Raw genomic sequence first — 23,330 nt, 5'->3', positions numbered from 1 at the left:
CTGTAAAAAGACAATGGATCATCAATGAATGCTTTGAATTTAAACCAACTGGGGATATCAGTTAATAAGTTTAACAACAGTGGGGATCATGTTTTCTACAACAAAGTATGACTAATAATAGTTTAAGATGTCATCATTATGTTTTACTTTAGCCTAGCATTCTGTAGATATGGGATTTTTATCCATGAAGGGAACTCTAATACAGATGTGTCTAGAAAAACTGCAGACCTTGGGGTCACTAATTCAGGGGGAATTCTGCTGGTGATTCTATTCCTTCCCCTTATTTGACCTTGTTATTTGTGTATTTCCACTGAAATACGGGGTCGCTGGTAACTGCAGACTCATACAACACTCAAGTCAATAACAAAAGTTTATGGAAGAGAACATGAAAATGAATGAATTCAGAAAATCAGATGCTGTCTTTTCTAGACTCTGTGTAGTGTTACTGTTTTAGTGCATGGTTCTAATTGTCAGTGGAATGTTTGGGACGATAATTTTCTCTGCTTCTCAAGTTTTGAAAGCTGTATGCATTAGCAGGCTGCTACACCTTCCAGTGCTCCCCTTTCTCTACTAGTTCCATAATACTGCATGATGTTAAACACTGTTTAACACGTGGAAAGTTGAAAACATGAATATCTGCACGCATTTCAGGAACCAATTTAGTCTACAGATTATTTTAGGGTACTAAACAGAACAGCTTTTAATTCTGAAATCAAATTCATAAAGTTGTAGAGAGATAGAAATGCCTTGGATTTTCCCTTCTGGACTTGATCTAGTCAAATAACTCTAGAATTGGCATATCATGAAGAAATGGTTTTATGCTTTTTAAAGTTTTTAATAGAGACTGTAATAATGAGCTGTTTAATATAATCAGATTAGCAAAATCCAGTAGCTTTGTTCCTCAACTGCATTTCTGCCTCTGTGGTCACTTCTTTCCCCTGTGCCCTGTCCTTGTTAACATTGCTCAGTGGATCTCTGTCTTCTTCAGTGGATGCCTGCCAAGGTTTCAGCTCAGCTACTGGCTGGTAATCTTGGCTATAAATATAACCCCCCTCTCTTCAGACAAGCTTGTAATAAATGAGGGAAATTATTACTTCACACAAATCTGAAATTTTAGCATGGATGTTGTGTGTTAGGTATCTAGAAACATAAAATCCCACTTTGAAAAAAAAATCTGAAGAGCTGCTCCAGGCAAACCTTGTAAAAGTGCCCTTATTCTGCAAGTTGCTGGTGAGTAACTGCTGGTGCTTCTGTGCTGTGGGTGAATGTTTAGAGAGGGTCACGTGTGTTTTTTGTCATGTGTGGGTTGTGTTTGCAGCAAGTCTAGGGCAACAGAGCCTCTGACGACCTGTAGGAGCTGTGTGTGTCAGTGGCGAGGAGCAGGGGCGTGTAGGTGTCAACAGATGGTGGTTACAGGCAGACTCAGGGAGGATTTTTTCTTAGCCCACGAGCATATGTTCAGTCCTGGGAAGACGTGCTGTGCTGCTGGAAGCGTTGCTCATGCAAGTCTCACTGTATGACAAGGCTTTTGGAGAGGGGCTGTGAGAGCAGCAGGAGAGTTCTCTCTCTACCCAGAGTTCTGGTTAAATTCAATGCTCAAGGCAGAGCTGCTCTTTGAGCACTGCCCGCTACTGTTGGGCTTGTTATTGAAGGAAGAGATCGCCCAGGGGCAATTTGGTAATTTCTTTGTCAAATCTGGAATCAAGACCCTGAATAAATAGAACAAGTTACACTTAAATTATACCCAGACTTGACATCAGTGGTTCCTCTTCCATTAGGAAGCTGACTTGCATGGCCCCAGACATCTGCCATCCTTCAGAAGGGCAGTGTCAGAATAAATGCTGCCGTGGAAAGAAAGAGAAACTAGGAAAAAATATTTTGCAATAATCTTGTGTGTGTTATTTCATTCTAATGATCTGTCTGGCAAATTTGATGGGCTCTGCCTTTGTTAAGGAAGAAAGCAAAGAAAAAATAAGCAATTGAATATATGTGTGTTCTAGCGAGCAAATTTAATTTCCTCATTGGCCATAGATACACCATGGCTTGACAGCACAGATAAATACAGCCCTTGGTTAAGAGGTAGAGGTAACAGTGAAGGATGAAAACCTGTTCTGATGTTTAAAGTGCATGGAAATCCTGCTCTGTGTTCACCTGTACTTGTGCAGCCTAATGATCCTTTTGTTAATCCCTGAGCCAGGGACTGGATCAGAAAATTATCCTGGGAGGAAAGAATGGTATTGTGAGGGAATGACAGGATAAGTGGATGAAGTGTGTTTGTGTATATACACACTCCGTCTTTTCTTTTTTTCTTTATTTATTTTGAGTAATGCTAGTTTATGAATTTTCCCTGCACTTGTCTGCTTATTCAACCTTATGTCACATCCTTGTTTGTGCTAATACAGCAAACTAATTGAGGTTAAAAATAACCTCTATCTGGAGCACATACTTACAGGCACAAAGCCACTGAGAAAAGAGTGAGAGCATCCAAATTTGTCTAGCTCCTCAGGCTAAATTCCAAAGTTTGCAGAAGAATAAAGCTCAGGAAGGAAAGGCTGGGAAGGTGGTAACAGGTCTCTGGAGATGTGAAATAAATGTTCACAGGTGCTGTGAGGAAAGGAGCATCTTGTAATTCAGTATTGTGTGAGTTGAGAGAAAAATAATTATTCTTGAATATTAATAAACTGAAAACAAAAGTTAGGGTTTTTTTAAACATAACACTGTTTCTTTCATCTAAGCAATCTTTTTGGTGATGATTCTAGAGAGCCCCAGAACAGGCAGCCAGCAGTAGTAAATATTACACAATCTGATAAAGGAGTATTTACTGATAGAGACAGTTGCTTCCTAGCAATACTTTAGATTGCTTTTTAAAATTATATTCTTGTAAGTGCTGTTTATATATTGTTTATTTGAGGATGAATTACCTTGTTACACAGTATGAACAAATGAAATAGTTTTGTGGTAGTTTGCACAAAGTTACATGTACAGCAATGATTAACTTTGCTTTTACTGTGCTGCTACACTGGATATTGCTGTGGTTTTTCTTGAGTTTTCAATATTCTGCTTTATGTTGGCTGAATCTATAGCAGATGTTGTAACATTAAATTGAATAGATTCCATAATCATTAATATGTCATGTTCTGTTTATTAGAAATATTTAGTTTTATTCTTCCATCTGCACCCCTGAGAAAGACTTTGGAGAGGAGTTTGGGTCAAAAGGTTTCCTGTTGAGGTTGCCTCTTCTCTTTCCGTAGATATTTATGGTGAATTTTGAAATAATCTTGCTACATCTTTCCAGGAGGTATGTCAAGTTTGTCTGCACATGTCACATCTTTTGGACTGCCCATTAGTCAGATGAACTGCTGCTCTGTGTATAGGTGAGGGGAAGTTCAAATAAAGGTATATTTTGGAAAAAAAAAAAAGGAAAACTTCTGCTGCTTCTGATATCTATAGATCTCTATATATATCCAGGGTACATACTGTGTTTAAATAGTTATATACCACCCTTTTTATATTTCAACTCTTGTTTATTTATATCAACATACTGGATGCTCCAAAATGTGTTTATTTTTATAACAGCCAATCAGTATGCAGGAGAAGTAAACCGTGCAACTTGGGAATTGCTTATCAGCTGTATAATGAAGATGAATGGCATGCTAAATCTTATCTGATTATGCAAAAGTAGCTTTTTATGATAGCAATGCCTTTGCTTTGCAGTTTGTAGAAAGCTGGGCAGCATGCATCTGATTAATCATGTAAAATTAGATGGAAAGAAAGGAGAAGAGGAAAAAAGAGTGGTGCTGTGTATTCTGGGTCTTTTCCAAGCAGGTGGCATTACCTAGTGCTGAAAGTCTTGTTTTTTGCAGGCAAACTTTAAGAATATCAAATGATAATGAAACTCAGAAGTTGTATTTAGCCTAATGAAGAACTGGTTCTATTAATGTGACTTCCAGAACAACTAATATAATCTCTAATGGCAAATGTTTGCCAGGATTGGTTGCATCGTAAATTAAATGATATAAAGCACCAACAGAAAGATAGTCCTAAACTCATAATCCTTGTCTTCCATGTGGGATCTAATTGTCAAGCAAATTTGTTGATGCTATCTTCAATAATAGGTTCCTGCATCCAGCTGAATCCAGCTTTTATTTGCCTTGACTCAGTGGTTCAGGCCTTGGAGCAACATCTACCAAAATTCAGTTCTTGGTTTCTTGGGTTTGACTTTTAATTTTTTTCCCCTGTGTGCATGCTGTCTTATTTAGAGTTGGAAAATTCACAATAAAACTTCTTGCATAAGTTTCGATTGTCCTTGAGATCTAAAACATTATAATGAGAAATCTCAAAAGGCCCAGGATGGCTTATCCTGCTGTGTTCCTGAGCCACTGTTTCATCAAGGAGAATCATAAACCTTGGAAGATTTGCAGGTGTCTTTTCTTGGGAGATTTTCAGATTGATGCAGTTCAGAAATCCTCCTTCTGCAAATGAATGTTACCACAGCAAATGGGGTCTGTGGAGGATAAGAATTGTTTATTGTCACAGCAGTAAGTGACAAATTGTCTGTACCATAAATGACTGGAGCTGTTTTTTAGGGCTTACAAGAGAGAAAAGTATCAGAAAGTAGGGAGGGAAGTGAGTCAGATAATATGAGTATGTCTTCTGTTCATCCCCTGACTTTCTGTGAAAATTAGGCCAATTACACTGCAATGAATGGTAATGAAAGCAAATTGTTATTGTTCAGCATCATAAAAACCCAAACCTAAGCACTGATTGTGAGTGCTTTTTCATTGATGTGCCAGGATATAGCTTGCTTTTTGCAGGGATTTTGTGTTGCAACATAGCAATATTTCCTGCGTATTACTTTTGTCACCAGCACTTGAGCTAATCTCCTCAGTGGTGTCCAGCTCCATCATCTCTGCGTTATTACCTTGTTTATAACTGCATAGTTTTTCTGTTGTGCTGCAGAGAAGGGTGTCCTAATTTTTCTGAAATAGTGGCTGCTTGAGGATGGGAAGCTAAGGCAATGACTGCACATTCAGTTTCTGGTGATTGATGGAATCTAGAAGCTTTCTGCCACTTTTCAGGGCCATTCTGAAGTGATATGGGACTGGTTATGAAAAGATAAGAGGGGACTGTATGAACTCAAAGTGGATCTGAGTGACTCATTGAAAGCAAGATGCCCTCACTTTCTCTTCTCAGTCACACAGTCCCTTCTTTTCCCTGCTAGGAACTCCACAACAGCATTCCGAGTGAAGCATTTGTGACATGAAATTGCAGTCTCAGAAGGTGTTTTCATCTCAGGACTGAAATTCATTCTGTTTTCTAATGGGAAACTTCAGCCACACATTGGGAGACAATCAAGGGCAGGCTGCTGAAAAATGTCTTGGAATGGGTTCAGGCAGGCAAAGATTCCTGCTTTAAAACCTATAGGAGATCCTTCTATCTTCAGCTGCTTTAATTACTTGAACTCAGGTTTCTACTGTTTTTCAAACAATATTATTGCAGGCAGAATGGGGCCTTGGCCTCGGGCAGTAATTGGAGTGCCCCATCTGAAGGGTGCCCCAGTTTGCCTGATGATAACCAGGGCTGTGAACACTCTGGTTTTGCTCAGCCTGAGCAGCTGATCCCTGCTGAAGGCATTTGCCTCGCTGGGTCATGGGGAGTGAAACTCTGTCAGTGGCACATTCAATAAGGAACAACATCCCTTGAGTTTGTGATAAAAGTTCCATTTGCACAGTTCAGGGTAAGAGTACTTGTTCAAAGTGCAGTAAACAGGACATGCCTCTGACAGGGGGCTGCTGAAGTCCAGGGTGGAAAGTCACCTTTGTCTTTTGACATCAGTATGAAGTTGATATCAATTCCCTGCTGCTTTGGACCAGAGCAGTTATCCATACCATCACAGAGGAGTACAAAAGGGGTGTAGAAAATTAAATGCTTCTCTTAAAACTTTTTCATACTGCTCTTAGAGTTCAGAATAGGGAAGAATCAGGTATATGTGTATTGATATGTGTTGGATGTCTAGACAGTGTGTCCAATAACCGGAAAGAAATTTGTGATGGCAGAGTTGTAGTTTTGTTTTAGGAAGCCTGATAGAGAGAGTTCTCATATGACCCCAAACTCTGTGCCAAATGCTGATCCACCTTTTTGGATCAATTTTTGTCTATAAATAGCTGTTCTTCTCTCTAAAACTTCCACTATGGAGGATTTGACTTTGCAGAACTTCTCCTCAATGCTTTTAGCACTTCCAGAATGGCATCCTTCATTCTGTGGTTTCAAAACATCATTCATTGTACCCTCAGTCAGTAAACAGAAGAAAAGAAAGGTGACGCTCTTTTCTTTCCAGTATCACCTGTCTTCCACTTAATGAATGAATCAATGTCTTTGATTTTTAAAAATTGCCTGAATTTCATAAATGTTTAGTTTCTTTCCCTTGAAAATGTTTATTTTGGGAAAAGCTTTTCTTGGAGCGAAGAGTTTAAAGGCAGACAAATGAAATACAAGTGAAAAAAGGCTTCTTGAAAAAGACTCAATTAAGTATCACTAGCAATAGGCCAGGCCCTGTGTGTGTGTGTATATATATCTGTTTCATGTTTTCCCTTACCAGATGGAGATAGTGACATCCAGTCAACCTTCACTAAGAAATTGGTATAAGCACTGAGTATCTGAGCACAGGAGCTTCTCTGTGCTCCTCAGAGATTTGCCATGCAATTTCAGAACCTCTTAGTGTCAAAAAAAAAAAAAAGTTCCTCAGGTGGTGTTTTTTAATCTTGATTGTAGCCTGTAGAAGAAATGTCTCTGCCTTTTCACATTTGCCTGTTACAGGTGCAAAAATTCCAAGATCAGTGTCTTGATTCTGTTGTGTTGGTGTTTTGTATGAACATTTCTCAGTGAAATCTGTTCTGGGAAGCAGGAATTCAGAGCATGCCTGCAAAGTAACATTTCATATATGCCTGCTTCATACTTGGAAATGCAGAATCTCCCCATTGGTGTCAAGCTCATTGGAGGGGAAATCGTGTCAGCAGTGGTGAGATGATTATGAATGTGTTTCCTGGTGCAGGCAGGGCTGGGTTAGCACTGCTGAACTCTCCATTCCAGCTGTTAGCAGGATGGCATGTGCAATTACTTGTGAGACTGACAGTCGGTATTGCCTCATTTATAGTTTTTAAGGGTATGTAAAGTGCTTTAGCACAGCTGAGCCGGAGTTTAACACCCTTGTGAAAACATGGGAATGCTGCGTTGCTGTGATTAGAGGAAACTGATGCGTGACCTAATGGCAGCTTAGCTGAGAAGAAGAAATGATGAACTGTGTTTTTTACAGAGCTGAAATCCAACAAAAGGAGGACCTCGTGGCTGGAGGCTGTAGTGGTTGATGTGTGCATCAGGTATTCTCTGAGCAATTAGGAAGTAAGTGTTTGTGCTGCTGCATATTTAGAGAGGGCTAGGGAAATTAAAACAGTTTTCTATAGTAATATTAATTAAACATAGTATTTACTGAAGGAAAAAATCAGTCTGTATCTAGAGCCTTCCTATTTCATATCTAATTTGAAGAAGAGATACCCATTTGAAAATTATAGGCTTATAATTGCTTTTTCCCCTTTTGAGTTAGCATTGTTAGAATCTAGTAGCAAACTTAGCAAATACCTGTATATAAACAAGTAATTTATGTTAAAATAACATGATAATTATTAAATGTCAATCAAGACAATAAGAGTGCTTGGGTTTTTTCCTTTTGACTTTTTCATGTGTTTCTGATAATTTTGAGGTTTTTTTTCTCTTCTGTTTCCCAGAATGTTTGTAGGAATTTCTCTTTAGCTGAGCTGGGTTTTCAGAATTTATTTTTCTGTGTTCAGGTGGTGCTGATTTCGAATTTTCAGGTCCAACAGGTGTTCAGGAATGTATCCAGTCCCCCCTTTAGCTGCTCTGGGGTTTCTGTAGCAGTGCTGCAGGCTCAGCTCTTGGGGCTCCCCGTGTTAAAACCGCACGAGCAGCTGGGAGTGCAGGAGAGGCTCCATCCAGCAATGGAATCTGGCACTTGTCACCTTCATTACAGTCAAATGAGATCTGTCAGATCTCTGATTTGCGTCTGCTAGGAGCCATCTCAGTGTGTTTCTGACTCTTGATAATTAATGAGCTTTTGAAGGAGAGGTATTAATACAAACACAACAGAGTTGTTTATTTTTTTTTTTTGGCAGAAATACTTCTTTTCAGGCAGATGCAGAGTTCCTTCAGGGTTATTCTTGAGCATATTTTGGAACAGTTTCCCTGAGTAATTATTCTGAGTTATTATTTAGGGAAGAAATTGAGGGTAGTCCAGACTTTAAAGCTAGCTATACACTGAATAATTAAATACAGCTGGAAATAGGATATCTTTAATGAACGTGTTTTGTATATAACTTTGCTGACAAGTTTCAAACTGAACTTTCTTCCTTTCTTGCTATTTTTACTTTCTCAAGTCCTTGGACTGAACACTATTCGAAATCTGTTTATTTGTTTTTCCAAGTTTTTAATCTAAAATAACTGTATCCAGACACCACATTTTACATGCAACCTTCTTAAAATGGACTTAATCCACTCTGTGTAAAGACAAGTTAAGTTTTAGATATCTTTGTGAAAAAAGCCAAACTATTTAAATAGTACTTATGTCAGTTTTTCAGGTGTAGAAGTTTACTTCCTCAGTAATTAAGGCTAGAGCTCATATGCACCTCATTTTTGAAAAGGGTTTTTTTTTGTGCTGTGTAACTCTTGCCAGCTGACAGAATAACCTTGGCAGAGTGCAGCCTTTAATTCTTTTTCATACATATTTATTCTGCTACCCTAGGATCATCCAACGGGAATTCATTGCTTCAGCAATGATTGAAGAAATCTTATTTTTAATCTAAGTAATTTTCTGTGAAGTTTAATTCATAACGTAAGAGCACCTCCTGGGTAATAACTAAAAATAATGTATTTTTAATGAAAAGAATTGCCTTGAGTCTTCAGTGTCCAGTACACTTGCCTCCCACTCCCCAAAACTCACAGATCATCTTTATCATATAATGTTTAATATTGCATTGCAATTAAATTACTGGACAAATTCAAGATTAACGATAAGAATTGTCTCAGTTGGGCTTAGGGGCTTTTAGAATTGTAGGGGAGGCTGGTTTCCTGTTGGTTCTTCTACATTAGGAACCCAAAACTGGTTTGGGTAGAGTTCAGGCTGGTAAGACTTGCAGGCTCTATTTTTGCAGTTTGAACCCTGACACAGATTTATCAAATCTCTCTGATTGTGTGCGTGGGCTTGTGAAAATGCTCAGTGATATTTCCAAGTGGCCCTGAGTTCTCTGCTTTTTATGTTCCCAAATCATTTTTAGAGGCATCAGAGTCGTGGTTTGCCTCGGTCACGTGGCAGTGAAGAGAAGCCCCCTCAGTGTCTGGGTTAATCAGGCAGAATAAACTCTGCAGACCTGGCTGTGACACAGAACTGCAGAGATGGGCTGCTGCTCACACCTCTGGCTCTTTCCTGCTCCTACCTTGGGTTTATTGGGTGACCTGAGGCACAGCCTCTGCTTCACTTTCCCCTCATTCTACGGTGCCTTATCTACTTTGGGAATCCCTTTATCAATAAAAATATCTACTTCTGATTGCATTTTTACAAATAATAGCTGACCTATGCAAAGTATATCTGTAGCAGATATGCTATTTGTTGTTCTGTATGTTAAATGCTAAAATAAATAAAGAATCCCCCTCTAAAAGCCCCAAATCAAAAGCCACATTAAACCACAAACATAAGCACATAATCCTTTCTTCCTTGCCTTTTCTTTCTGGAGGAAAATATTTTTACACAGTTGTCTGCAACTTAATTTAAAATTCAGTATAATCATAGATCAGACAGCATGTTAAATCTGAATTAAAATCTTGGCAGCTTTTAGTTTTAAATTTGGATGCCAATTTGCACTAGTAGCTTAATGAATTTAAATAGCTCCATGAATTTTGGAGAGAATGCAGCCTTTTGGGGTAATTGAATTTTTACTTTTTGATACCTAGTCATGGCAAATATGGAAGTACTAGAATTTGGTCAAATTTAGTAATACCTGAAAATGACCTAAAACCTCATGGGTATTTTTTTTTACTTATTCTGTAAATTTATTTGAGGACTATTTTGTATCTAGGGAACAATTCCTAGTTCCTACAATGTCATGAGATTTTGTTTCTGCAGAGTGTCCTTTCATCTAGATGCCTTTAAAAGAGCCAGAGAATTATTGTAGAGCTGTGCAATTCTAGAATTTCTTTATTCAATAGAATGACTTTGAAAAAATACATTCAAATGTATTAAATGTAAGTTATTTTGTAATACCTTAGTGAAGCTGTGCATTAGCTAAGTACTTGTGATCTTGTTACTCACAGTTTAGGATAGAAGATTGCTAATTGTCTTGCAGGAATTATTGATGGTGATGGTGCAACATCTTTTACTTCCAGTGGCAGCTCTTGCATTTTTAGCTGAGACTGGGTATAAAATTACTGAATTTCCTCTTTCAAAAAAACGATATCATCTCTCTCATTGCTGTGTGAGAAAAATTCAAATACTCATAGATGACATGATATATTTTTGCATGGAATAAAATATTAGTGTTTCAGAAAACATAAAGAATGCTTGCTTTTAATGTTGAAATCTCAGAAGTGTTGATACCTCTCTGATTAATAGTGAAAAGAAAGAGATGACCTGAACATATATGGGCTGAATCAACAGGAAAATCAGTAAAAAGTAGAATTAATTTGCATAGCTGTAAGCAATGCTAAGGCCTGATTCCTGCTATTGCTTATCAATCCTGGCACCTTTGGCAGTTGATAGAAAAGCAACTTTTATTGATGATCACTGTCTGTGGCATCACAGGTTAGCAAAGTGGTGCAGGTCTGATTTAGAATAGCAGAGGTTTTGTTACATGGGCCCTTTTCTTTCAACTCTGCTCCTCCTTCTCTGTTTTATTGCAGTGTCTCTTGTTATGGCTTTTAGGTATCTCTTTTTCAGTGATATTTTATTGAACACTGTCATCCAGATACAAGCTGCTTCTGTAAATAATGATTCTGTTCCAGAATTTCCTCCTCTCTTTGGCAAATTGTTTTCTCCTCTCTCTTCACTTTGCTCTCTGCACAAAAGCAGATGCTATCCTCTAAATATCCCAGTTAACTGTGTTTGTTTCTATTAGCAATGTCTGACATGCTGGGTTTTAAGCCTGGTCTGTGTTTCAATAAGCTGATTCTAGGCATTGCATCAGCCAGACAGGTCTGTCTTAGCTGGCACTAACCTCAGTAGCTCACTTGGAGCATTCGACAAAGATTTAACCCTTTCTCACAAGTGCTTAACTAGCCAGTCTAAATAATAGCATTTGCCAAAATTGCAATCTGTTTATGAGAATTTTTCTATTTATTTATTATTTCTCCTCTTTTTAAAGAGATTTAAATTCATGCAATAAATTTTGTGTGTAAGCTTTTTATTTCCTTCAGACGAAGAAGGATATATACTCAGAGTTACACTCTTCGCTGTTCCATCTAATAAGTGTAGTAAGTTATTGCTAAGTGTAAACAGCATTCTTTCTTTTTATTTTTATTCTGCTGTGAAATTTCTCCCTGATCAGAAATGAAATTCTCTCCAGTTAAGGGAAGATGTGCTCTGATTATATGGACTGTTGAACATCGCAGAGCAATTTTTGTCAGAGTTAAGTTCACTGCTGCTACTGACTGCAGCTCACTTCAGTAGTTACAGCAATGCTTTGTCTCGGCTGCTGGGCTGGGGAGAACAAAGGGCTTGACCTGATTTCGGGGTGGTCACTGTGCTGAGGAAGCTCAGTCTGGCACAGGAGTTCCTCTGCAAGTTATAAAGGAAAAGCAGATCATGTTTTAAGGGCATATTGATTTATTACTGTCTCCTGGGTACAAATTCATATGTTGATACATTGATGCATCATTAGATCCAAATTGCTGTTGTTTCTCAAGCTCCTCGAGAGAATATTCCACCTCGTTGATGTTGTCGTGTCTTGGATATATATTACTCAGGGAAATGATATCTGCAGGCTCTGTAGCTTGAACTTGTTTATGGTGGCTTCCAGGCTGGGAATGTGTTTATCTTTTATTACAGGGGGTAGTGACATTCAGAGAACATTTATTCAGACTCCACTTAGCACAAAAAGAGGGGGGAGCCCCTCTCAGGGATCAAATTTTGTCTTGTACCTCTCCTGAAATCAAAAGTTAAAAATGGACAAAAGTAACTCTTGAGCTAGTCTAGAACATGACAAAAATACAGACAGATCTGCCTTTCTGTGTCATATTAGTATCACACAGCTTTTTTTGGTTCTGCCACGAGTTAAGGAGTGCAGTCTCAATCCACACTGCTTGTCAGCCCTCTTCCACATCTGTTCCCCTTTTTTTCCTCTGGGTATATTCCCATACAGTCCAGCTATTCTGGCTATCCAATTTTCTTCTGAAGGGCTTTTTAATGTCCAACTGCTGTGTAAAGCCCAGAAACACTGGATGGTTTCTATGGGCAAAGCCCTGCCACATGTTGTAAGTTAAAGTCCATCTAGCAGGCATCATATAGGAACTGTTATTTAGAGGAGGGGAATGGATTCACTCTGCTGTAGTTTTCCATTAGTACGCTGCATGTTTTTGCAATTCCTTTTCAGTTTTTGTTTCTGCTAGTCAGTAATTGACATTTGTTTTCTCACTGTCATGACCTCAGGCCCGGAGGCTTACCTCACGTTGCAGTCAGGGCCGTCACTGGCGAGAAAAATCCTCTTAAATGGGCAAATGTGATTGAACAAAATGTGTAGGCCCTCTTAGACCTGAATGGAATAAAAGACAAGAGTGCCTCAGTAATTGTCAGCAGCTCCTATGTATCTTGGGCAAGTGAAGATGGAGATGTCTGATTTTTGCCTGACCCTGATCTGTTACAAATCCACTTGTGCTTACCCCAGCGAGGGTTTGTTTTTTGCTTTGTGTGTTTGGTCACGCAGCAGCGTATGCCCAGTTTACAGAGCAGAGCTGGGAACAGCTCAAGAAGCTGTCTTGTGGCCTGACCTGCTCTCTGGTTTGTCCTCTTTGCCTGGAACTCCTACTACTGATCAAAAAATCCCTAGAGAAATGGGTATTAACTTCTGTGAGATCCCAAGGCAATGCAGGCTGGAGCCTGGGACTGTAGTGTGTAGAAATAACAGAAAGGTATTAGAGAGCAGACTTCACTTCCTTGGATTAACTTTCCTGATTATCTTGTATTTATTTAGTTGAAAATTAATCTATGATGTTTTAATGGCTTTCACTACAAAATTTACAGTATGCCCACTTGTAATTTCACATTCTGCAGTGAATAATTCAGTTTGCTGAATTGCTAGTGAAGGCTTTCAGCTGCAATCGCTGGAGTCTTTGAAATATGAAACTGAATTCTTACAATGAAATGGTCATAGGCTGAATCAGTTAGAAAGTTTGTTTAGGGAAGATGTCAGCTACAGAATCTTTTGAAAAGATATTTTTGTTTACTTGCTTCTCTATTGGGTTTATCTTCAAATTAGATTTTCTAGATTCATCATTTAGAAATGCATTTATACTCTGTAGCGTGTGTGCGCATTCATTCAGCATAGAATACCCAAGAGAAAGAGATATTTTCCAGATACAAACTGTAATTTTTCTTTCTCTCAGCCAATACTTCTAGTGATATGCTTTTAGAATATCCCAGGTCTGCTTATTAGCCTCAGTCTTGTGTTTGTATCATGTCTTGATTATACTTTCTAAAAAAAAATTTAGAATTTGTCCCCTGAAGATTCATTTTTATGAATTTTCATAGTACAAGTCAATCACCTAAATTTGCTGCCAAAATGCAAAGTGATATGAAAATATCCTCAAAATAAGCATGTGTAAACAGCTGAATGCTCTCCAATGCTTGCCCAGCTGTATTTTACAAGTAACATTGAATCCATTTATGTTAATTTTATGTCTGCTAGCTGAATTTAATTTAATACAATAACTTAATATTCTCCACATATTTGTTCAGGTCTTTAGATTTCAAGGGATTTGTGAAAAATGTGTATTTAATTCAGACTAATGCAGTAATGGTAAATTATTATTCTGTTTTCAGTCAGTATTTGTCTACAAATTTGACTTCTACAGTCACTAGCATGAGAACATAAATGAAAACCAGTAAAACAAATTGAGGAAAAAGCAAAGGAAATTACTTGTCTATTATTATTTTCTGTAAGCTTCTCAAGTAAATCACTAGAGCCATTAAGTCTACCTAAGGCAAATGGTGGCATTTGCACATCCCAGGAATTCTTTATGAAAACTCTCTTGATCCTTCCAGGGTACAGATAAAATAATTTGAAAAATGTTTCATACTTTGCTGCTGGGGCTGGTTGAGCCTCCTGGTGATGGCCCAACACCCATGAATTGATTGTTTTGATGGAAATTCAAGTCTCCAGAAGACATAAAAGGTATGAAGAACTATGCACATCCCATTCCATCAGATGTTTCCTTTGGTATTTTAGCAGTTTTGTGGGTTCAGTGTCCATATGCAAAGGAAAGGCCAGTTCCAGCACAGTGTTCTTAATTCAGGTGTCATCTCAATGTGGCTTTAGGGAAAAAACAAAAAGTTTAAGTAAGGTGTTTGAGATTTAGAATGGCTGCTAGTTTACCTTCTTACATGTCTTTAATTCACACATTACTACTTCCTTCTTTTGTCACATATTAGTTAAAAAAAATGCTTTTAGGAAAATTTAATTCAGTTTCTATATTTGATTCTTACATTTTCACCCTAGAAAACAAAATAAAAATGGCACAAATCTTTCTCAGTCTTTATTGAACAGTTTTATGTAGAGCTGTCAGTTCTGAGTATACAGGCTGACTTGAAGAGCTGTCATATGACAGACTTTCTGAATGTATTTGCTCTTTTCAGGTGCACATCAAATGGCTTCCATGTAGTAACTGTTCCTTGGAGAATGGAAAATTTGTTCTCAAATTAATCTTGCTGTTCTCTGCTGTCTTTTTTTCTCCTTTATTTCCCTAATGCATATGTGTATATTTGCTATCTTAACCAACCAATACAAATAGAATTCCATTTAGAGTTTTGATTGCATCAGTTGTCACTGAGAAGTGAAACTGCAGGAACAGCTGTCAGTTTGCTTAGGTGAGCTCAGATGAATTAAGAAAATTCTCACAAGTTGAATTTTTTAATGGGATACTTACTGCCCTAGAAGAGATTATAACAGCTTTTAAAACAGCACTGAAAACTTTTCCATGTCAATCATTTTGACTACATGAAATGTGTGAGGTCCAACTGCTTGTGCTACAGCATTGTATTTACTTGTATTCTGATTCACAAAAACGCTTAAAATAGTCCTGTGCTGTAGAGTTAATGCATTCTCCTCTTATCTTCCACATGACAAATTTTGATACGTAGAGTAAATACTTCTCTGTTAAAAACAGTGAAACACTGGAGTGTACTGTGTAAAGCTGCGGATTATAAGGGATGGTTTTATCAGCTTTTCTGATTGCTCCTGCTGCATGCAGCTGAGGGAGACCACTAGGAGCAGTAATTGACTGCCCTGACCAATTCTATTGTTACTCCTCTATCCCAAATCTCGGGGATAAACAGTTAAGTGGGTGGTGATTGCATTATGCACTAAAGTGTGTGCCATTTTACAGTAGAATAAACAGCCACAGAATAGTATGATGAAAGCGCTCGGGGTTAAAAAACCAGAAGCTGTTTACTCCAGCCTTTCTGGTTTAATTCACAGAGCCACAAATGATATATTGTGGAATTCTTTTCGCACTTTGTCCACAATAATATGGTGTACCAGGAACCACCTCATTGCCTAATTATTCTCCTTTTTTATTTGAAACTGAGTCTGCTGATGTTTTCTTACATCAAATCTTGTTAACCGTAAACAGAGTCTGTGCCTACTGTTGACACTTTGGGCTGGACCTTGCAGAAATACAATTTGAGAGCTATGACCTTTGGGGAGTGTTCTTAACACTCTAAAGACTCTGCATAACTTCTCTAGACGTCTAAATACACTTATGACAAATCTAATTTTTAGTACTCAAGGAAGAAGTTTGAGGATGCTGAAAGACCTTAAAATCTCATCTAAACATCTAACAAATATGTCCTGGAAAGAATCTGGTTTACCTGTGTGGGGTCATGTGTTGTGTTTTTAGGAGGCTGACATCAACATACAAACTGTGTGTCCTCCCTTCCCTTAGTTACTACTTCCCTAAGCAAAGTTGAGAACTCCAAGCTGGGTAATGAGAAACACTTGTGACAAAACCAATGACAAATATGTAGCATTACACATTTTTTATGTGTGTGTGTATATATATATACACACCTGTCTAATTAATTGTGTTTTCTAGGACACTGACATGTCAAACTTTACACTTATAAAGCAGCCAGATTCCAGACAGTGCAAATCATACTTTAATATATTATAAAGCTATATGGTAAGCCCCACTCCATGGGCTTCACATGCACGTAAAACCAATAGTTACATAAATAATATCAAATGACAAAACTAGAAAGCAGTTTCTGCATACTTTATTTTACAATTCCTCACTAAATATATTTACAGGACACAGAGTTTGCTTTAGTGCAATACATAGTAATGTTGCATAAGTACAAACTGTTAAACTTTTCTAAAAAAAATTAAAGAAATAAAGCACTTAACTGATGTTACAGCTAAGTATGTAAAGCAACATTAATAACTCTGAGTGAAAATGCTAACAGCATCTTTTCTTCTCATAAACAATTTCTAGAAACAAACCACAAACCAGCGTTACATATTCCAAACTACTACCCCTTGTACAGTACCATATCATTTAAAAAATCACTTTTTAAAAGCACATATACTGTACTGTACAGCAACCTGTTTCTACAGATACTGACTTACTCTTTGAATACAAATATGATATTACCGTGGCAGTTTTGAAGAACAAAGTTATCTCAAGATATCAAACATCAGTAACAAACTCTGATAAGCACAGCTTCTTGAGAACCTGCTTTAACAGCATTTCTTCACAGTGATATTTATGAAAGGTTGGAAAAAGAGATTAGCATAAAATATTTCCATCCTTTTTCAGTTTATATGCAAAAAATCATTACTTTATATTGGTAATTATAAAATTACAAACACTTTCTATAAGTAACTGCATCTGTAGTAATGATAGAAAAAGTCATCAGTAAGACACCTAAAATGAGGCTTGCATAACATGAGAGTTTGAAGAAAACTAGGTACACCTCATTTTTAAAGTAAGAATAAGGGATGTAACTTAATTTAGAATAAGCAACACAGTTTAACAGAGAGAACCTATTATCAATTAAAAAAGCTACTTATTTATTAAGAAATGTTAAAAAATAATGCCATTATGATGAGGTGAAATCAACATTTAAAAAGAGATGATGAAACATTTACTCTTAATCTTAGTTTTGGCACTTCATTGGAACAATTACTTTACCAAAGACCAAAATATGTATAAAAGATATTACAGCTCCTTGACATACCTTGCAAATATAGTACATAAGTACTGGCAAACACTGAAAACATAGTTAGTTAAACATTCCCACAGATTTGAACATGCATGCACTAGTCAGACAACAGCGTTGTAGTTATGCTCTTGGCGGTGCCAATCTTGCATTACTGGGGTATTTTAGGCCGTTTCTTCAGCAGACCTTGTTTCTGTTTTAAGTCTTACAAATTCTTTAGCAACTTCGTCATTGTTCCTCTGAGAAAGTATTCTAAGGATGGTTAGGCCTGTCTCATCCACGGAGATGCTCCTGAGCAGGGGGTACCAGGAGGCGCAGCTGCCCCTGTCGGCGATGCCCTGCAGCTGGATGACGGTCATGCCGATGACGCGGTCCTCGCGCGCGAAGCAGTAATCCTTCACCGACAGGTGCAGCTCGTAGGCCCCTGGCTTATCTTCGTTACTCAGCAGGCTGTGGGGATTAACAGTGTGAATTTACAACAAGGAGTTCAGTTTAATTCCCCCAAGGAATTCATTCACTCTAAAAATCTTGGACAAGTTAAAGTGAGAGTGGTAGTTTAGGTTTTGTAGTTCTGTTTTCTTACAACAGAATATCTAGTTTTAAACTTTCTATGCTGGTAAGCCTTCTGATGTATTGGTGATGGGATCTCTGTTTTCAGCAGCCTCAACAGAAACAGAATTCCCTCAATAGCTGGAACAGGCAGTTACCTTTCCCTGGAAAGTACATAAAACGTTCAGCTGGTTCCCCAACTGCTAGCACTGTGACTTAAAATCAGCTTCAAAATGTAAAATAAAATCCCTGGCAGCAGGCATCAAAAGGAGCTTTGTGCTGAGACACACAGTGAATTCATTTCCAGTCAGGGTTGGAGGGTAAGGAGAGGAAAATAAATTGGTCTCAGAAAAGGGTGAATTACTAAATTTAAAACTCCAGGCTAGGTGAAAGTTTCTTACTGATTTAAGGATTAATTGGTAATAGCATTAGATAAACAATATTATTAACACATGCACAACCCAATACTCATTTAGATATTTAGATATAATACTCACAGGTATGAAGGCTAGATATCTAGAAATGATAATTAATGCTTCTGTCTAAGCAAATACCAGGCCAGTAGATTCCTAGGGATAGAAGTTATTCCTCTGCAGGGATATTAATTGTACATTTTAACTAGGTTTTGTAGGACTGAAAGCTTGGCGACTGCCATTCATCTTCATATACAACAAAGATACAAATTAATAAATAATTTTGAAATGGTTTCTATATGTCTATGTTAGGATGGTGGTGTTGTTGTTGTTAATGGTTTAAAGGCAAAAAATATTTTAGGAAAATTTTCAAAAAAAATGCAATTCCGAGACATAAAAGACTTACAACTGGAAAGTTTCATTGTACTTTGGTGACCAGGTGTTGCTCTTTGTCTTGGTTCCATGTTTTCTTTTCTTGTCACTCAATTTAGGACCCAATATGCAAACTTCCACGAAGGGCCGGAACATAGCTGTTGTTTGCCAGTTTAGGTTATTAATTGCTACAACTATAAAGAGATAAAAGAAATGAAGTAAAGTAAAATTCTATTGGAAGAGTTCTAATTAATTACCCTGTATGAATTTGTACAGCCAGTGAACCTGAGAGCTTTCCTATAGGTTATCAATACCTGGTAAGTTCAGGAGGAGCTTTGCCCCTTCTCTGCCAAGTAAAGGTGTCTGACTACTTTTAGGTTCAAAAGTATCAAATATAAATATGTATTTTACAAATCCTTTACATTTACAGCTTCTTTTTGCCCGCTACCTTCACTGCAATTAAAAAAAAAAAACAGCTTATACTAATCTGAGTGATCCTGTGTTTCTGAGATTCAGGTTGTGCAGAACAAAGGCATTTTGTTAAAAATGCAGCTTCTTGAGGCTCAGTGCAGTCATTCACCAGTCAGCTTTGCTGTAGTTTTTTAGAAGTTGAATTACGTAGAAGCAATTGAGAAGTATAATTTGACACATTTTAATTTATGACTCTATAACTTAGTGTAACTTTATCTACACAGGGAAGCCTAGACAGTAGTTGCCTGCATAATCCGAACTTCTGCTGATGTTGAGCAAGGAAAAAGTGCACTCCTAATCACCTGAAGTGTACTTACAGCTTCTCAAATGCTATAATACTTTTCGTTTTTTTTTTTATTTTACTATTGTTATGTTTGGCTCAGGATGTAGTGCTTGGAGGTCTGGTCTTTGCTGTTACTTTCTTTTTAAAACTGGCTATTTGAAACTTACCTTTCACAGTGACTTTATGCTCGCCAGTTCCAGGATGGGTAGAGACATCCACCTGGACAGATATCTCACCCACTGAATTATTAGCAGTTTGACCTGAAACAAGAATTATTGGTTAGCACATCTGGCTTCTCAATGCATCAAGAGAAATAGACAGCCAAAGGTGAGTGGTATTTTCCTTTAGAAACACTTAAAAATTTCTGCTGTGTTTTGCATTTAAGTGGGATCAGTCATGGATTCATAAATGAATTTGCCACAGAAGTACTGGGCAATGGCAAATACCTATAGAAAGTGCCTCAATGAAATGAAAAATCCTGTTCATCTGGAACTTTCCGTTCTGGTTGTCATTAGGTTGTCATCTTGAAATGCAGAAGTTGGTGAGCTCTTTATGTACCCCTCCAAAATCTTACTGCTAAGTGTGTGTCTGGAAAGTCACTTCTATATCACTGTTGATGAATCCTTTGCTGAAGGTTCTCTCTCAACAAATTACTGAAATTCTGCACTAGTACAGAGTGGCTTAAAAATGAAGGAAAAAGGTTCCAAAGTGCCAATGAAGGGATGGCAGAGGAACCAGGAACTTATTTTTTGATGTTTTTGGTTTTGAGCACCAGGGGAGGTTGTAAGTCAATTTTTACAGAATGAATCTTAAAAAGGAACTTTAAATATTATTTTGAAAAGTTCCTCAATATATCAGATTATAAGAGTATAACATAAATAACTGAGTATGTTTACTTGTTCTTTGATTAAAAGACTGTGAATGCTGAATTCTGTGAACTGCACTTACTCTCCAGTGAACCACATACTAAAGTAAATTGCTGCCCCTTTACAACTGGCAGCTGTTTCTGTGGGTAGCAAAGAAAAGATTCTGTATTCTTCTTATTTATACAAAAATTCCTTACCCACTGGCTTCCCATCCCTCTATATGTGAGGAGAAGCAAACATGCCTTTAGAATTTTTTCAGCAGTTCATACAGGAACTAAGGAGCCAGTACAGAGAAGAGGGAAGGGTGTCCTGTGTAATAATAATGGAGAAAGTGATTTCACCCCTTACATTAGTTAATAACTAGAGTAGTTTTTTGTTATCATGCATAGCCTTTTTCTTTCCTAGATTTCCTCACCAGTGGCTTTCTAGAAATGAGCTCTTCAGTGATGTTTATTCACTGTTTCAGCCTGACCTGTAATTATGTTCTCTACATGGCATGAGCATTGCAAGGTCAATTAAATACTCTTAGCCCAAGTGTTACTGCTTCAGAGAGCAAGCCTTGTTTTACCTGATATATCCCAATGTGGAGATTCAGTGATCATTTAACAGGCTCAGAATCCTTGAATTTTATTGTGCATTTCCAAGCTTTCAGGTGAGTTTGGCTTGGAATTGTTGTGAGCCTACTTTTGAAACGTAGCAGTGTTTTAAAAGTGCATAGTGACAATATCTTACTGTATTTACAGCTGCCACTTCTGAATTGCAGGGTACTTGTACAAATCTTGCTGTTAGATGTATTTCATTATCAGTCAGAGGGTTTGGACCACTACTGACATGTAAATAAGCAATTTATTAGACATCAGCTTTTAAATGACTAAGAGATTTGGCTTCAGTGGCAACAATTAAGTTTCTTGTATTTGGATAGTGACTTAAAGCTGTACTGTATGGAAGCTGAGTTGGTGAATCATTCTATGGCTTGCTCACAATAAGTAATGCATAATTTTTTTAAAGAATGTTTTATAAAAAGGTAGAAACCAAATGGACCAGAACAGCTAAATAGTAAGAATAATAGAATGGCTTTATTTAGAAGCACTGACTGTAGTAAAATTTGCTTTTACTTGGGAAGAGAAAGGAAATTGTCATTTCATGAAGGTCATAAAGTTAAAGCTGTTTTTTTCTCTTGCAAACACAGTGTCATTAGGCCATACATCAGTGAGTAGCAGGTTTTTAATGAAGTTTCATTTAACCCTGGGTGCTGATTTGTGTGAGAAAGCCTTCCCTTATATTTATGTGGATTACCTGGATTAAATGCAGACAATGCCTGTAATTCAGAAATTACAAAAGCAGCTTGCCTAGGATAGGAATCCAATACTATATAATAAATATTTTTATATATGGGTATTCTCATTGGCTTTGTGATACTGTAAAGTAAATCTAAGAGAGCAGGGACTGGAGGTCCTGGAGCATTAATCTGCCTCATTCTTTCATATTGTGAAATTCCAGCTTTACATGTTCCATAATGCATGGAATTCAACCTCAGCACTGGTACTTTTTGTGGTGATGAACCTCTCTATGAATGATGCTTTTGATTCCATCTGTAGCCTTCCTTCAGCTCTGAAGTTTGAGTTGAACATACTGTAACTCTCTTCCAATTAAAAAGCTTTCAATGCTAAGCCAGACAGGAGAAGGGAACCAGAAATTTGTACCACCTAAATCTTAGGGACACTGCTCAGGTAGGATAAACTGAATGTACTGAGAGAGAGAACGAGAAGTTCTTGAACCCTCTCCCAGTCAATAATAATTTATCCCTGTCTGCAGTGGAAGATGAGTTAAGTTGATCCTGAATATCACTGAAATTATCAGCTAGTGTCAATTACTTGTTTTAGCCTCTAGCTTAAAACAAACAAACAACAACAACAAAAAAAAACAAAACAAAACAAAAAAAAAACCAAACCAACAAAAACAAAACACAAAAAACCACCAACCCAAAAGCCCAGGAAAATTTTAAAAGAAGACAATTAACTTTTTTTTTAGTCTTGGGGGCAGCCTGTGGATAGTGGTAATAGTGAAGTGTGCAGAGTTAACCTCTAATAATAATGACAGGCAGGATTTCATCAAGACAAAAAACTATGCATCTGTAAAATTAGACTTGTTCTGTTTCTCCAACTTTTTTATTAACTTATGCAAAATATATTATTGCAAAGGTCTCCTAATCAGTATCTCTTTCCATTTCCTGGTAGTCCATAATTTACAACAGTGCTCCAAGCAGTACTGCAAATATATGGTGTGAATAGTCTTGTATGTACAGTCCAGCTTGATATGGTTATAAAGAAATCTGTGCAAAACATCACCCTCCTTTATACTAAAAGCATTTGACATTAAAATGACCTTACATTCAGTATTGCTGAGAAAACCTCCTTTGCAGAACATCCCAGCCAGCAGAGACAATTTCTACTGGAGTCTAGCATATAAACTTGGTTTCTTTAGTAATCACCCCATCCATCTTTCTCTTTCTGACCTGCTGAACAAACTAGAGATACAATTCCAGGACATTTAGTATTTGCTTATAGCATCTCTTGTTGACATTCAAGAATTATGTTACTTAATTTTAAGGTCTCTGACCTGTGTATTTTTGCTGTTTTGTTTTCTTTTTTTGCTAGTGCTTCTCGTCCAGTCACAGCAGGAATTAGTTATTCTGACTGCAATGTAGAAAGGTCCATTTATCCCACTACATTTAATAAGCTAATTTAGCTGACAATAAATCTCTCCATGCTCTGCAGAGGATGATTGCACTCTTCTTCCTTTAGTACTGTAATATAACTCATTTGAAGGCTAACAAACTTATAAATGATTCTGCCTCATGTTTGAAAACCTTATGGATGTTTAAT

General features: G+C 37.4%; 1 protein-coding gene across 2 annotated transcripts in view; it reads right to left on the bottom strand.

The window, feature by feature from the left end:
• Positions 1–16,411: 16,411 nt before the first annotated feature.
• The window catches only part of UNC13C (unc-13 homolog C), a 125,976-nt gene continuing 119,057 nt past the window's right edge, over positions 16,412–23,330 (bottom strand). For both annotated transcript variants that reach the window (XM_066328460.1, XM_066328461.1), the window contains exons 29-31: positions 19,747–19,839; positions 18,860–19,019; positions 16,412–17,941 (exon numbers count right to left, since the gene is read on the bottom strand). In XM_066328460.1, the coding sequence (XP_066184557.1) occupies positions 17,656–17,941; positions 18,860–19,019; positions 19,747–19,839 (539 nt within the window). In that variant the 3' untranslated portion in view covers positions 16,412–17,655. The remainder of the gene's footprint in view (positions 17,942–18,859; positions 19,020–19,746; positions 19,840–23,330) is intronic.

The sequence above is a fragment of the Sylvia atricapilla genome, chromosome 13 (assembly GCF_009819655.1).
Source record: "Sylvia atricapilla isolate bSylAtr1 chromosome 13, bSylAtr1.pri, whole genome shotgun sequence".
Taxonomy (NCBI): Eukaryota; Metazoa; Chordata; class Aves; order Passeriformes; family Sylviidae; genus Sylvia; species Sylvia atricapilla.
The sequence above is the reverse complement of the archived record's forward strand: the minus strand, read 5'-3'. Positions and strand labels throughout refer to the sequence as shown.